Raw genomic sequence first — 16751 nt, forward strand, 5'->3', positions numbered from 1 at the left:
GCTGTGCGTGGGCTTTCTCTAGTTGCGGTGAGCGAGGGCTACTCTTCATTGAGGTGCGCGGGTTTCTCACTGCGGTGGCTTCTGTTGCTGTGGAGCATGGGCTCTAGGCGCGTGGGCTTCAGTAGTTGTGGCATGTGGGCTCACTAGTTGTGGCTCGCGGGCTCTAGTGTGCTGGCTCAGTAGTTGTGGTGCATGGGCTTAGTTGCTCCGCAGCATGTGGGATCTTCCCGGACCAGGGCTCGAACCCCTGTCCCCTGCCCTGGCAGGTGGATTCTCAACCACTGCGCCACCAGGGAAGCCCCGTCCTCTTTTTTAAAACCTTTTTCCGCATTACCTAAACTCTATAATAAAGCCTGTGTGACTTTTACACCTTATCAACATAAAGTAATTTTTTCCTGCAAAGAAAAATACAAACACCTCTCTTGATTTTTTTTTTTAAGAAATAGAACAAATAAGGCAGGAACTTTCCATCACATAAACCTCACTGGAACCACACAGACAGTGGTGATGTATGGTGCAGCAGAGAATACAAATTTATCTGAGCTCATTGTCTACTCTGTTATCTGATCTTCGGGAGTTTTTTGTTTTTCCTTAAGCCTTGCCAGATCCGTAGGAGGCAGAGAAAAACTGCATCCCCCAAAACAGACCATTCCTGAGACAGGATGTACTTGTCTCTATCTTTCCGCCAATGCATCCTTTAATCCGAGAATTGCTACAGAATGTTTTAAAAAAAACTGGACACCTAAATAGTCCTTATATTAAAAGCAAAAATAGGAGATTCTAGGTTATATGTTATATAATATTCCTGTTTAGTATTGTGTCCTAAAACCAAATTAGCGATATTCTTATAAGCAAAACAGAAAAAAAGCACTCAAACCATTTCTCTCTTTCTGATCTTTTCACCAGAACCTTGTTGGTTTGGCCTTTAATGATATTTATGTCAGTGTGATGACGAACTAGACTTGAAAGTCTGATTTAAAGTCCAAACATGTATTCTATAACAGAGGCTCTTTTTCACTCATATTTTTGAAGAATAACTATATTTAACCATGTAGTTAAATGGTTTTATGTGGGCAATAACATCTCAAAACTGGCCTTGTTCTTTGAAGCAACCCTCCCTGTCTTGAGAAGTGATGAAAACCCCAACTTCAATATTTCCTGAAGGAGACCAAACGTGCGGACACTGACAGAGCTCATTGGGACACAGGAGCTGAGTGTTTCAGAGACTTCACACAAGTTGAACACAAAAGAAAATAACTGGACCACAGAACACATTTCATTCATCTCGTAAATACATGGTTTTGAATGTTCATCCAACATTCACTCCAACATTCTCTTGATTAGGAAAAGTTTCTAGTCAATACGTTAAAAATATTCTAAAGGGAAAAAAAGCCTACTTAAGTCTTAGTAAGAAACAATATAATCTCAATATTTTAAAGACAAGACTACATCCTATTGTTTTTAGAATGATGTTTTATGTGCTGTTTTGATTTTTATTGATATTTTATTTACTTATTTGCAATGTAGTTATTGATTGTGAACAAAAAGGCACATACATCAGCAACCACAATACAAACCCCAGCTCCCCCATTTAGTATGTACTCTATGAGGTTGAACAGATTTTTAATCTCATAGCTTCCATTTCATCCTCTAAGCTGGGATTGCAAATACTGCTCTACCTATTGGAATTGTGTGAAAATAAATTAAATGAACTCATGTATGTGAAAATACTTCATAACCTACAACCTAATTTACACCAGCATTTTGTTATTTGTATTTTAGTAGATACAGACTTATTGTCTAGTGGTCATTCGGTTGTCTGGATAAGAACTCAGTAGAACATATCTATGACTAGCAGGTTTAATTTAAAAATAAAAGTGTTTTTAGTTCCTAATTTATAATCCCTATAAAGTTTTGGAACAAAAAGGAGACCAGGGCTTCCCTGGTGGCGCAGTGGTAGAGTCCGCCTGCCGATGCAGGGGACACAGGTTTGTGCCCCGGTCTGGGAAGATCCCACATGCCGCGGAGCGGCTGGGCCCCTGAGCCATGGCCGCTGAGCCTGCGCGTCCGGAGCCTGTGCTCCGCAACGGGAGAGGCCACAGCAGTGAGAGGCCCGCGTACCACAAAAAAAAAAAAAAGGAGACCATAATTATATTCTCCTTCAGATCTGCATTTTACCACATCCTCATTAAGAGTTTATTTAAGCTCTCCTTAAATACACCCCCTCAAAACTCTATGTGTATCTTTTGCCTAATTACATCAGTCCTTTTCATTTTGGAAAATCCTAATCATTAGAAAATACTTCCTTATATTAAAATAAAATCTACACTTCAAAATTTCTACGAGCCACCCTAATTCTTTGTGGCACTACTAAGAATGGATAAAATCCTTTTATTCTACATCAACCTTAATATTAATAATAATAATTAATTAATAATAGTTCTCCATTTCTTCTTCAAACATGTTTCCCTGCACCATTCACATATCCTTACTTTCCCTTTACTCTTCTCTTTCCCTCACCATCTCCCAGAGATGCAGTCAATCGACAAGTCCAGAGAGTGCTACCTTCAAAAGCTAACCTGATTGGAACCATTTCTCATAAACACTATTGGCACCATCCTGGTCCAAGGCACCCTCACCTCTCAACTGGACAATCACAAGTCTCCAGGTAGATATGATACTTTCCAGTCTTGCCCTCCTAGAGTCCCTTCTCAATGCAGTAGCTAAATTAACATTCATAATACCCTATACCCTATAATAGCTTCTCTTCACACTTAAAACCCAAAGTCCTTATGTTGCCTGAAAAGTTCTACACTATATGGTCCCACTTGCTCTTAGACCTCGTCACCTACTCTCTGCCAAATTTCGCTCTGCTTCAGCCAAACTCACCTTCTTGCTGTTCTTTGAACATGCTAACCTCATACCCAACATCCATTATACTGGCTTTTCTCCCTGAAGAGTATACTTGCATATCTTTCTTTGACCGGCTCCTGATCGCTGAGGTCTCTGCTCAAACATCACCTCCTGCTATGGTCTGAATACCTGTGTTCCGCCACGCTCCGAAATTCACATGTTGAAATCTTAATGTCCAGGGTGACATTATTAGGAGGTGGGGCCTTTGGGAGACTCTGTCCTCATACATGGGATTAGTGCCCTTATAGAAGCAGCTTGAGAAAGCTCCCTTGACCCTCTGCCACATGAGGTCACTGTGAGAAGGTGGCTGTCTGTGAGGAAGTGGGTCCTCACCAGATGCTGAATCTGCCAGAATCTTGATCTTGGACTTCTCAGCCTCTGGAACAGTGACAGATACATTTTCTGTTGTTTATAAGCTACCCTGTCTATGGCAGTAATGAATCCAAATGGACTAAGACACCTCCCAAGAGAAGCTCTCACCACCCTACTGAGAACAACTATACACTTCCTTCACTGTCTTGATTATTTTCGTAACATCTTTTAATATCTGAAATTTTATATCATGTTGTTTATTTGCTTATTACCTCTTCCCCACTCTTGCACACAATCTCAAGGGAGCAGGAATGATATTTCTCTTGTTTATAATTTTATCCTAAGTCATTTCTATTATACGCAATTATGCACAAAGAGTTAACACAGAAGGCGTGAGACTGCCATCCTTAGGAACACCTGCTTGGAAGGCTGACCTTTGGCTGGCATCAGGGAACTTAAATAGCAAACAATTTCCTATAGGACATAAAACTTTCTCCAAATGATAAGAGTAACTTACTGTACCTAGACTGTCTGTACGAATGATGCTGTTTATGTTGAACACTTGCTTTCCTTCTGGGAGTCTGGAATCTTGGTATTTGCTAAGCAGAGGGCACCTAAGTGACCAGCCCCCAATAGAAACTCTCAGCACTGAGTCTCTGATGAGCTTCTCCAGTTGACAACACTTCATATATGTTGTCATAATTTGACGTGGGTGGAATTAAGCACACTCTGTGTGACTCCACTAGGAGAGGTCTCTTGGAAGCTTGCATTTGGTTTCCTGTGGACTTTACCTCATGTGCCTTTTCCTTTTGTTCATTTTTCTTTATATTCTGTCACTGTAATAAATATTAGTCATGAGTACAACTATAAGCTGAATCCTTTAGGTCTTCCTAGAAAACTACTGAACCTAAGAGTAGTCTCAAGGACCCTGGACATAACAAGCAAGAAGGTTCCTTGGACTCCCCAATTGAAAATAATCAAATAGAACAGCACATTAAGGAATCCCATACCATGGTGATGAACCTACTATGAAAATAAAGCCCATCCTTACCCCTACCACGAAATCCGTTTACTACTTACGTGACTGGCCTGTAGATCTCCTTAACACCAATGAACTGAAGTTGCTCCATAATGTCTGGGATACTCGCACATCGAGTCAGGTTAATTCGTGGGTAATAAAGAAGGTATGAGAGACACATTTCATTCCTGGTGCTTAATCCTCCCTGAAAATGGAGATACTTTATTTAGAGACGTATATGTTCCACCAACTCTGACACTTATAGAACACAAGCTGCAAATGTTATGCAGTTTCTTCCCGTATTGAAACGTCATAAACCTTAAAGCTGAAAAATCATCACTTAAAGGCCAATTTGGTTTTTCAAAAGATAGTGGCACAGTTAAAAATTAATAAAGTTATTTCCATCTCTTTAAAAGCTGCCTTTCTTAAATAACTTAATGATGTCCTCAAAGTTCAGAGTATGTGATGTAAACTTCTCACCACAGTGAACATTTCAGAGGATGTTCAGTAACAAGATACCGATCGGTCAGTGTGATGGAATCTTTGCCTGATTGCACTGAGTTTTCCATAATCTTGCTGTCATGTGTATAAACATCAGCAGCTGCATACCACAGGGGAGGCACAGTTCACAGTTTGAATCTAAGTAGTAAATTAGGTACTAATTAAAAAAGAAGAACGGCATCTGGAGTTGCTACAACAATGTCCAATTCTCAACCAAAAGTTATTAAACATGAAAAGAAACAGGAAACTATGATCTGTATTCAGGACAAAAAGTTAGTAGAAATAAATTGTGAGAGGACATGGATGCTGGATTCAGCAAAGACTTAAAAACAGACATAAATATATTTAAAGAGCTAAAGAAAGATGTTCAAATAATTAAAGGTAAATATGTGAAAAATGAGTGAACAAATAAGGAATGACATCAGACAAAGGAAAACACTAGAAAAAAGAACCGAATAGAAATTCTAGAGTTGAAAGGTACTATAACTAAATTAAAAATTCACAGGATGAGCTCGAGAGCAACTTGACATTGCAGAGGAAGGAAGCCGTGAACTTGAAGATCAATCAATAGCAATTTCCCAACCCAAAGAACAGAGGAAAAAAGACTAAAGAAAGTGAAAACACCTCAGAGATCTGTAAGATAATATTAAATGTTCCATGTATGTAATTTGAATTCCAGAATGAGAGGGAAGAGAAAAAAAGAATAGAAAAAAATATTTGAAAAAAATGGTGGAAATCCTCCCAAATTTAGTGAAAAACATTAACTTACAGACCCAAGAAGCTCAATAAATGCCAAAGATAATTATGAAGACAGCCATACCTAGACACATCATGGTCATATTGCTAAAAGCCAAAGACAAAGAGAAAATCTTGAAAGCGGCAAAGAAAAACGATACATTGCATATAGGGGAACGGTAATACAGTGAACAACTGACATTTCATCATAAATGATGGAAGTAATAAAATGATATTGGAATCACATTTTCAAGTGCTCCAGGGAAAAAGAAATTAATCAAAAATTCTGTATCCAGCAAATCATCTACCTTTCAAAAGTGAAGGTGAAAAACATAGTAGTGTTGTTCATAGTTATACATTAATGTAGTGGTTAATATGCAATGATTTTACAAACTGCAAAACAGAATGCTTTGCACTTGATGCAGGATTGGGCAAAAGGAGAAGCTGATCTCCTCAGTGCAGCTGACACCTCAGTAAATATATTTAATTTGTTCCTGAGCTGTGTTGGCTATTCAGAGTTATACCAAATTGTAGGAAGGGAATTGGGCTTTTGTATGCTCACATCAACCAGTCATTGGCTGCTGGCTGCCCCACTGAAGAGAGTATAACTTTAAGTGGGTCATTCCTTGACACTGATGGCAATGTCCAGTGAGGGACACACTTCTGCTTTTTTTCTATTGTATGTTTGTCTTATGTTATGGATTTATAGAATTTATTTTATATGCTGGATACTAATGCTTTGTGTATTGCAATTTTTTTTTTCAGTTTAGAACTTATCTTTTCACTTAATAGTGTTTTTTGGGTAACCAAAAGTGTTAAGGTAATCAAGTTCATCAATCTTCTAATTTATAGTTTGCACTTTTTAGGTTCTGTTTAATAAGTTCTTACCCCAAAGTACTAAAGTTATATTTATATATATTTCTCCTAGTGGTTTTAATATTTTGTTTTTCACATTTTAATGTTTAATCTCCCTAGAAATTATTTTTTTGTGCATTGTGGGAGATAAAGATGTAATTTTATTTTTGTCATCTGGATACCCAACTGTGCCAGTAATTCTTTAATGAAAAAGTCCATCCTTTGCCACTTATCTGAATGCCATTTCGATCTTAAACCAAGTTTCCATACAGGGGGTTTGTAGGTCTGTTTCCAGGATCCCTATTCCGGTCCACTCTTCCAACTCTGGACCCAAACCACACTATTAATCACCATAGCTTTAAAATAAGTCATCAAATCTAGTAGCTTGTTTCCCATCTTGTTCTTTTTAGTAGTGTCTTGTCAATTCTTAACGCTTTGCTCTTTTATGTAGATTTTACAATAAACTTGCTCTGTGTAAAAGCTAATAACATTTTTAGAAATTTTTTTTAAAAAAATAGAAAACCTTTGGCTAGGTGAAGATTTCTTAGTTAGACACCAAAACCCCAAATCATAAAATCTCTCTGATCTTTCTTTACTGGAATTATATCAAATTTATAAACCAATTTAAAAAGAAAAAAAAAGAAAAAGAAAAAGATTATCTTTGTTTCACTGAGCTTTTCTATCCATGAACACAGTATCTCTTAATTTCTTTAGGTGATCTTTAATGTCTTACATAATGACTAATAATTTTCTCCATAGAGATCAAACATATCTAATGTTATTTTATTTCTATAGGATTTATAGCCTTAAATTGAATTTTCTTGAGATAATTTATCATACACTAAAATACAATTAACTTTAGATTTATCAGTTTGGGGGAGGTTTTGATGTGGAAAATTACAATATCTGTAAATAATGTTTTATTTCTTCGCTTCTTCCTTTCTGATCTTTATATCTCATTTTTTTCTTTTCTACTACGATATTGAATAAAACCAGTGATAATAAACATCCTTGTCTTCTTCCTGACTTTAAAGAATTACTTCTAGCATTTCACTTAGTTTGATATTTGCTATAGATTTTTCACAGCTAATGTTTATCTGGTTAAGGTAATTCTCTCCTATTACTAGTTTGCTAAATGTCCTTTATTCCCCCCATGACTGACAAATTTTATGAATGCTTTTTCTGCCCCTGTTGAAGTGATCATAAGTCTTTTTCCTTCGATCTCTTAATGTATAATGGCATTAGTGTATTTTCTAATTTGAACCAATTTTACATTCCTTAGTTAAGCCCAAATCAGTCCTAACAGTTTTATATAATGCTGGATTTGGTTTGTCGATACTTTGTCAAAGTTACTTCCCTCTGGTGCATGTTGTGGACCTTTCTCGTATTGCCCATATCAAGTTTCAGTATTAAGCTTATGCTAACTTCCTAAAATGAGTTGGTAGAAGGTGTTCCCCCTTTTTTTGTGCTCCCTGGAAGAGACCGAGGAAGGCATGAGTGATTTATTTCTTGAATGTGTGGCCGAACTCCCCAGTAAATCTGTTGGGACCAGATTTCTCTTTGGGTCAGAAGCACTAAGGTCATGGAATTTATTCTTCCTTTTGAAGTCTCGATTCATCTAAGTCCAGACTCACGCGCATGGTCATTAGTGACCACAGGTCTTTATAATAATATTTGGTGAGGAAAAACTGAAAGACTAAGGATAGCTTTTCCTGAAGGGGTCACTAAATTATACTGCAAATATTACCAAAGTATCATTAGTTAATCTGATAAAATGCTAAAACAGCTCTGATTTTACTTTTATGATGATTCATGTTCAAGACATTCAGGAATTTTGCTTCCAAATGTGAATGCTTTTCACTTATTTCTCTTCTAAGATCAAAGTTTATTCCTCCTCCTCCACAAATAAATTTTAATAATAATAAAATTCTTCTTACCCAAGTCATCCGGGCTCTATCTTTTGTGTTGTAGCGACACTCAGTAATTAGATTATCTCCCTAAAACATAAAAGTAGAAGCTTTCAGATTGGAGTTTCATGTTGTTCTATTTATCTAATACATTTGTAAACCAACAGTTTAATTTGCTATATGAATGCATGCATTGAGTACTTTGATTCATAAGAAGACCTTTGATCTATTAAATTCTAGGTTTGCTCATATAATAAGCAAACAAAGAAACAAATAAGGCTCTCTTTGTTCAAGCCAGACTCCACCATGTTCTAGCTGCATGACCTAGGTACGGAAATGACTCAACTGGGCACAATTTGTTCAACTAAAAAATAATGATAAAAATAGCACTTATCTTGCACAGTTGTTGGGAGATTACATGACAGAGCACACATTTAGCTCTTAGTGCAGATAAAACACTTCATAAAAGTTAGCCACAGATACTAGTTATTGTGATTATCTCCTCATCTACATTATTTTCTTTAAAGGTCCTTAGGTATTCATTTTCTTAAAACAGATTTATGAGGCAAATTACTAGTAATTTATTTTTCCCGTACTTTCCAACCTTTTGAACAGTTCTGCACATAATGAAAATAATTTTTTATGGCTCCCCAGTCAGGTGAGTGGACAGGCTATTCATCAGAGGGAGTGAGCTCTGGGTAATGGCCCCCAGATTTGTCCTCCCTGCCTAGATATTCCGAGAGCCCAGAGATCAGTAGCTCAACATATTTATACCCTACCTATGGCACACCACGTATGTGTCACAAGGAGATAACCCAATAAAACTGGGTGGAGAGTCCCAAGACAAGACAACACCATAAAATGGAGGGTAGTCCTTAAGAATCTTGAGATCACTGTTTCTCAAATTTCATCTTCCTACTCTCAGGGTGTATCAGGGAATTTCTGCATGTAGGAAAGATATTGCTATTACTCTCACTTCATAACTAGTTTAAGTACCTGACTTTTAAGAAGAGAATAAGGGTAGGAATTTATATAACTATTGAGCTTGTTGGCCATTAAACAAAAAATTTGACAAAATGAAGCATCATAAAATTTTTTAAATTCTTCATTATTATAAAACATAAAGTCCTCTTCTGTGTCCTTCCACTAGAACCCCAAGTACTGTTGCAAGCTGGATTACACACAATAGAATAATTAGCTATGTCCAAATATCTTTGTCAAATGAAAGAATTACCTTATATTCATTTTTACTGAAACGAAACTTCCAAAAACTATCTTATGGTGAAAGCAAACTTCTGATCTTACCGTTACCTGAACTGCAAGCCAAAGGATCGTTAACTGGGGAGTCAAGTAAAAAAAAAAAAAAAAAATGATGCTTACAGCACAAAACCCAAGTTTTTATTTTCTTTGTAAATCAACAACTTGAGTTGCCCCTGGGAATAGTAAGAAAAATGAGTTTCAGTTTGGGAAAACAGAGCAAACACATTCCATGTGGCTTGTGCGACAGCCACGTGGGTGGCTTTGAGGATATGGACGAGCGAGTTATTTCACCAGTAGAAACCTGGCTAATTCTCAGCAGACCTACGTCTCAGGACTTTGATGACATTCAGTGAAAAAGAACAAAACAATCATACGGGTAAGATTGTTCGTTCTTCCTTTAGGTACTGAAACTCCTGGAAATTGAAGTCAAAATCATCATCATAAGCGAGTAATCTCATTTCCTCCCCTTTGCGAAAATGACGCAGCCGGATGCCTCTGCCTGCCAGGTGAGCGTGGAGCAGAACAGCAAACACGTGGATGCCACTTGGCTTTTCAACTTCCAAAGCCTACAGGGGACACAGGGGAGGCCTGATTAGCCCAAATAAGCTCAGACAGTTCACCTTAAAACAGACTTGTAGAGACAACTGAGAAGAAACGCTTACACAATTTGAGTGAATGCATGAGCTGCCAGACATTTTGAATTTGGATTTTTCCTGACTTATACCTAGCAATGATATCTTTGTGAAGCAATACTGGCTGGGAGAAAAGAAAAGGAACTAATGCTTGCTGAGGACCAACTGGACCACTTCTAAATATTATCTTTCTTCTTTCTTCTTTTAGTAGGTAGGAAAGCAGTCAAAGCTCCTGGCAGAAAGATTCCAGTATGTTGGTAGCTTGCACATTGAAACTCTTAAAAGGAGAATCTATTCCCACTTTTCCAGATAAGAAAACTGAACTGGGAGAGTGAAATTAAATGAAATGCTCATGGTCCTACAGCTAGTGGTTGATGTCATGGCAATTTAATTCATGGTCTAAATGGCTTAAATAACTCAGAAGAGCACAATCTTTCCACTCCACCAGTCTGCCACTGTCTACAACCACAATATCCTATAATTCATAAGGAATACTAACCATGTCGAAATACTTTAATTCAAGGAAAAAGAACTATAAATGGAAGCAGCCATTATGAAATACTTATATATGGTTTTCTCTTATCCAATATTCATTTTTATATTAGTTTTTCTGGCTCTTTGGTTAAAGAAGGGAAGGCAACTACAAATCAGAGAAAATGAGAAAAAAATGAAAATGAATCATGGAGAAAACAAATATGGATAAAAGATAAAGTTGAGAAAGGAAAAGGGGACTACACAAACAAAGGTCAAAATTGTAAAAGAGAAAGTGAAGTATCCACTATGAAACAATCAAAGGAGGGGAAAGGAAGGAAAACACCCTGAAAATTATTCCTGTCTTTAGAATTCTACACCTGTAGTCTTCAAGATCTAAAAAAGCAATAAAGGTCTTGCTAAAATTGTAGATAATTGTTTTACAGCATGACAACAAGAAAAAGATTAATAATAAACTAACTTGGAATTTTCCAAACATAGTTTCTAAGAGCATAGATTAATCTGGAAACAGCAGCTCATAAACTCAGACATAGCATACCTCTTCCAGGCATTCCAGGGTGCAGTGACCCTCAGACCGGAAATCAGGCAGGCCTGGAGGGATTGTGTGGAAGAGGCTTACCCAGAGGCCAGCCTCAATCACCCCAGCGTCGTATTTCCTTATATCTGTCGTGTGAAATAACCTCAATCCAGAATTATCTAATAAGCCTGGAACGAGCGTTTAAACAAGAATAATTAAAAGTGAGTTTAAGTTCTTAAAAAAGAAAAAGTTTTCCAGATTCAGTTGAAATGGGTTCATTGGCTTTTCTTAAAAATCTCACAAGGGAAAGGAGTACAAGCAAAGATTAATGGATGGCAACATTCAGCTTCACAAAGAGGTATTAAAAGACGAGTCGCCATATGGTCTGCAACCATTCTTGACTTACACAGCATACCACAGGAGACACACTTGTGTTGACTAGCTGATATATTCCACAATTACCTAACATGAAGACAGAACGAAAATTCTAAAGTCATTCATTAGAATATAGAATAACTCAACAGGAGTTTCATTTTATATTGTTTTCAGGTGAAGTTCAGTAACATTTACATAGAGGTGAAAACCCCTTGGTCTAGAAACCACCTGGTGATGGAGAAAAGTATTAATGGTTAACTTTCTTTATAGTTTATTACCAGTCTTTTAATAATTCGTCAGTCGTTCGATCAACAAACAGTTATTAAGAATCTATCATGTGAACAGCACAACAACAGGCACAGTGGGGAGGAAAGATGAATAAGACACATCTCTTTCTGTGACATAAGTTATCATAAGGACGGACAGTATGAGCCCCAACACTTCATAAATCCGTTCCACTATAAAATTAATTGCTTCTTCTCTGCAGTGGTGACTTACCTACCTGTGACTACCAAACTGACCTTTGGATCAATTAACATATATATAATTTTATATTAATTGTTGTGATTATTTTATTGTTTCTCTTTTCCCCTACACTATAATGTCCATGAGGGTGGGGACATTATGTTGTTAAACACAGACCCAGCACATCACTGGTGCTCAGTATTTGCTGAAAAATTGCACGAATCAGTGTAAAATAATAACTTGAAGTTTCTTCTGTTGATAATTTCATATTAAATCCTTCAATTTTTTGGCTTTGGAATATTACATAGTAAATTCAGGTGTACATACTTCCCTCTCTTCATTTCGACATCGTATTACACAGTGTCGCTGCATAAATATTTTTGAGTATATTTATGGTTTGCCTATCACACAACAAAATGCTTAATCTTTTCTAGTGTGATGAATGATAGTTTTTTATATATGCTTTTAGAAAGAAAACATTTTGTAAGCACCATGTATTTGGGACTAATTTACATCATAAAGGGAAAAGTCTATTATTCTACTTCCTGGTAAGTAATATGCAAATTGCTTTTTAAAATTAGTGATCACATGCGCCCATTTGCCTGGTTCATCGCTGGTTAATGACTGTTGTCCCAGTGTAACTACTAATAGTGCCCTTTTTCATTCTAATAAAAGTATCCTAATTGGATGACAAATGTATAGGTTAATTCTTTCTACCACTGGATGCTATTTTATTTTAAGTCTGTTTAACTCTGTTAAAAAGTTACAAAACTTTTAAAATCATAGGTAGAATGTATAAAAAATACACTCACCTTCCTTATATGTTGGATTGTCGTAATGGACTTCCAGGAGCACATAATGAGGGTCTAACGGAGTACCGAGGGATAATCCAACATGAGGTGGATAGGAAAAACCCTAAACAAGCAAAATTCCATGACATACTGTCCTGTGAAAGTCCCTCAGAGCTCTGTTCCACCCAAAATCCAGCCATTCTCAACGATATTTCAACGTTTTTCAACTCCATTCATCTATAGTTGATCAAATAAAATGGCTTAAGGAAAGAATTACTTCCTATGGAAAGAAAAATAAACCACCCTCATATCAAAAATACCATATAGGGCCTCCCTGGTGGCGCAGTGGTTAAGAATCCGCCTGCTAATGCAGTGGACACGGGTTCGAGCCCTGGTCCGGGAAGATCCCACATGCCACAGAGCAACTAAGCCCGTGCACCACAACTACTGAGCCTGCGCTCTAGAGCCCGTGAGCCACAACTACTGAGCCCACATGCTACAACTAATGAAGCCCGGGCACTTAGAGCCCATGCTCCACGACAAGAGAAGCCACCGCAATGAGAAAGCCCGTGCACCGCAATGAAGAGTAGCTCCCTGCTCGCAGCAACCAGAGAAAGCCCACGCACAGCAATGAAGACCCAACGCAGCCAAAAATAAATAAATACATTAAAAAAAAAAGTATATAGAGTTTTACATGTAAGTGTTAGACTCGTAGGGGGAAAAATGATCAATTAACTTCGTTACATCTCAGTAATCATTGGCCCACCTCTCCACCAATGGCCCACGCAAAAATGACAGTCTCGCACGTGAGGAAGGCATCGGGCATGTTAGGGTGGTAGCACTCGTGGCCGTGGTCCAGGACGCTGTCGCTGAAGTTGCTGCTGCACTGATAGAGCAGGATGTGATGGACCAGACTCTCGTGGCCTCTCTGTATCACGGGCTTAACCTAAGCAAGCACAGGTGAATGCAATGAATAAAAACACCCCAAAACACCCTACGATAAGCATGAAATGAGCATAAATGATTATCAGTTTTTCAAAGGAATCGTTTTCTCATCTACGTAATGGTTATGTGGCTGCAGCATAATTTGTTCTGGAGACGATGACAGTGATGATGATGATGGTGCTGACAGTGGTGGCAGTGGCAAAGACAATGGCAACAGCAAAGATGCGATAACCATTTACTCCTCCAAGAATCCTAGGACTTTACTAATCTGTTGTTTGCTTTTTTAACTCACTGTTGTTTCCCTTAACATTCTGCATAGCAGCTGTTTCAAAACTTGCTTGCTCTCTTCCAGGTTTTACTTTGCCCTGGCCACTCTCTGTCTCTCTCTGTCTCTCCCTCCATCTCTCTGTCTCTGTCTCTCTGTCTCTCTCTTTTTCACATAGAAAAAAAAAAATCACACAGGCATAAACGCCTTCAGTCTCCCTCTCTACCGCCTCTCTACCACCTTATCTTTACCCAACCCTACTGGCAGTAATAGATCGTGTATCACCTATCTATCTATCTTTCTATCATCTACCATCTATCTATATGGTACAGAGCATAGTGCTAGGCACAAAGGAGGGCTCAGTAAAGGATATTTTTATTTTAGTGATTAAAATCAAATGCTAACAAGAATGTTACCATTAGAACTTAGGAGAGAAAAAGTCACTGCAGCGATGCACTCCTGTGACACTGCTCAAATTAGAAGACGAAAACTGGTGAAAATAGAATGAGTGGTAAAGTTGGTCCTGAAAGCGTGATTTAGGTGACTATGCTCCTTCCATTGTCCCTTCAGTAAGTCCCTTCAGAACATTGTCCAGGAACCCAGAATGAGCTAAAAGCACATTCTAACAACCCAAAGAGCCTTATATCCAGAGGAAGTGGACGAGCCCTGTACTTAGCTTAGCTGGGCTATAGGTGTTGCCATTAGTTACAGGGTTCTTTGAACCTTCTGTTCATCTGCCAAAGAAGGCCTGGTGTGTTCCTAAATTTCCAAGAGTTTAGCTGTCTTAGAGCTCATCCACATTTGTGCTTTTAGCCCTAACTACTCAAATGCAAAAAATTCATTTTAAAATCCTTGCTTTAGACAGTCATAGGTGAAGTGTTTTCAGCTATTTTCTCCTAAGTCTCTCCATTTTGATTTTCTAGTTTTCTTTATATATATGTGTTTACATATATATATATGTTTATATATATATATGTTTATATATATGTATATATATGTCTCTCTATATATGTTTATATATATATATATTTATATACATATATGTTTACATATATATATGAAAACCTCAGCAGCCAAAGAGAGAAGCAGTAGGCAGTGAGTAGAGATCTGAACGGTTCAAGTTTTTAAATCCAGCTTTTCTTTTGTGTTGCAGAGTCCTGCCACACCTAACCCACACGTACATTTTTAACACCACATTCACAGAAAATGACGCTGCACGTGGTTGTGTTTGCACTCGCCTCATCTCTAGAGGATCGTGTGCCCTGAAGACAGAAACTATTTTCTATTTTGCTTGAAAATGACAGTTATTGTTCAGGCATGATTGCGTAATATATAACAAGTACACAGAAGGACAGCCCAGGATTTCTACGAGATTGTAGTTTGCACATTTAGTTTGAGCTTTTTTGCGAGTACTTATTTGGGCACCTCAGTACTCCAAGGGGGACAGGAAACTGCTAATATGTCCATAGTAAAATATTCAGGCACATGTGAGGTTTTTGCTATGTGCCTTCTAAGTTCAGGCAGAACCTGTAGGTTGTACCGAGCTCTACAAGGTAGGTCCTGGATACGAGCCCTTAGGGCAAATGAGGGTTGGCTGATGCCAAGGCAGCTACATAAACTAGAGGCCTTCATAATGGCACAGCAAGAGGGCGCTAAGAGAGGGTGGGGGCAGAGTATGTGAGGCTGGGTGGTGCCTGTCTTAGAGGAGTTTCAAACAAACTTCTTAAAAAAAAACTCTTTAAGAACAAGTGCCTTTTGTATGTACAAAGGAAGTGCTGAAGCCAACACCAAGTTGCCAAGCTAACAATGCATTCTAGGAACAATAACAGTAACGTCTGTCTTTTATTTAGCACCTACTAACTACCAGCCACTATTGAGTCATTTCACATATTTCATTTACTATTTATAACAAATCTACAAGGTAAATGTTATTGTCTCCATTTTACAGACGAGAAAACTAAGACTCAGAGGTTTAGGCAGCAAGTTCAAAGTACCATGGCTAGGAAGTGGTGGATGGGGATTTGAAACTAGGCTGGTCAGACCCCAAGGTCAGTACTCTTCTGCTGCAACACATTGTTGAAGGAAGATGCGTTGGAGATGCACCAGTGACCTTGGAGGTTGCTCCCAGTGAGCGGGCGGATGAAGGGTTTCACGTAAGGCAAGTTGCCGACAGCTGTCAGGCAGATGTCAATGCCAGGAGGTGCTTTCAGAGCCACTATGAGAATCCCCATGCCATACTGCCATCAGGGGAGCAGTGCCAGACTGGGAGAGAGCATCATGCCTGGGGAGAGAGTGCCAGACTGGGAGAGAGCGTCATGCCTGGGGAGTCTCCTGCCCTCCTTGCCACCCAGTCCAAGTACCCTTAGCCTCTAGGGAGAGAAGACAGACTGTGACCTTTAACTGTGCTCTCGCAAATAACAAGGTCTCTCCTCAAAACTCAGTGAAGGCTTTAAGGAGAATTAAATTGCAATCCAAGCCCCAGGTTACAAATGGACAGTACAGCCTAGAAAATGAGGATTTCCTAAGAAAAATACACTCATAAAACAAGAAGGAAACTTACTGCAGGCAAACCTAGGTACTGATCATAAGAAAATATAGGAAGCCCTGGAAGAAGTGAAGCCCTTGGAAAAAAAGAATTTTTTTTCTACTGTGAGATGAAAGAGACAAAGGAAGAGAAGTGCCTGAGGATGACAGGTAAGGATAACTACTGAATGAAGAGGCCACGGACGGAGGAAAAATACGAGTCAGCAAACTCCTGAAAAGAGGAG

At 38.3% G+C, this 16751-nt stretch overlaps 1 protein-coding gene across 1 annotated transcript in view; it reads right to left on the reverse strand.

Annotated features, from left to right (window-relative positions):
* Positions 1–16751, reverse strand: part of MOXD1 (monooxygenase DBH like 1) — an 82979-nt gene that overhangs the window by 8220 nt on the left and 58008 nt on the right. Inside the window, exons 5-10 of the mRNA XM_019951877.3 lie at positions 13540–13719; positions 12795–12897; positions 11164–11330; positions 9876–10067; positions 8272–8331; positions 4306–4448 (exon numbers count right to left, since the gene is read on the reverse strand). Coding sequence (XP_019807436.1) covers positions 4306–4448; positions 8272–8331; positions 9876–10067; positions 11164–11330; positions 12795–12897; positions 13540–13719 — 845 coding nt within the window. The remainder of the gene's footprint in view (positions 1–4305; positions 4449–8271; positions 8332–9875; positions 10068–11163; positions 11331–12794; positions 12898–13539; positions 13720–16751) is intronic.

This window comes from Tursiops truncatus, chromosome 12, assembly GCF_011762595.2.
Source record: "Tursiops truncatus isolate mTurTru1 chromosome 12, mTurTru1.mat.Y, whole genome shotgun sequence".
Lineage (NCBI taxonomy): Eukaryota > Metazoa > Chordata > Mammalia > Artiodactyla > Delphinidae > Tursiops > Tursiops truncatus.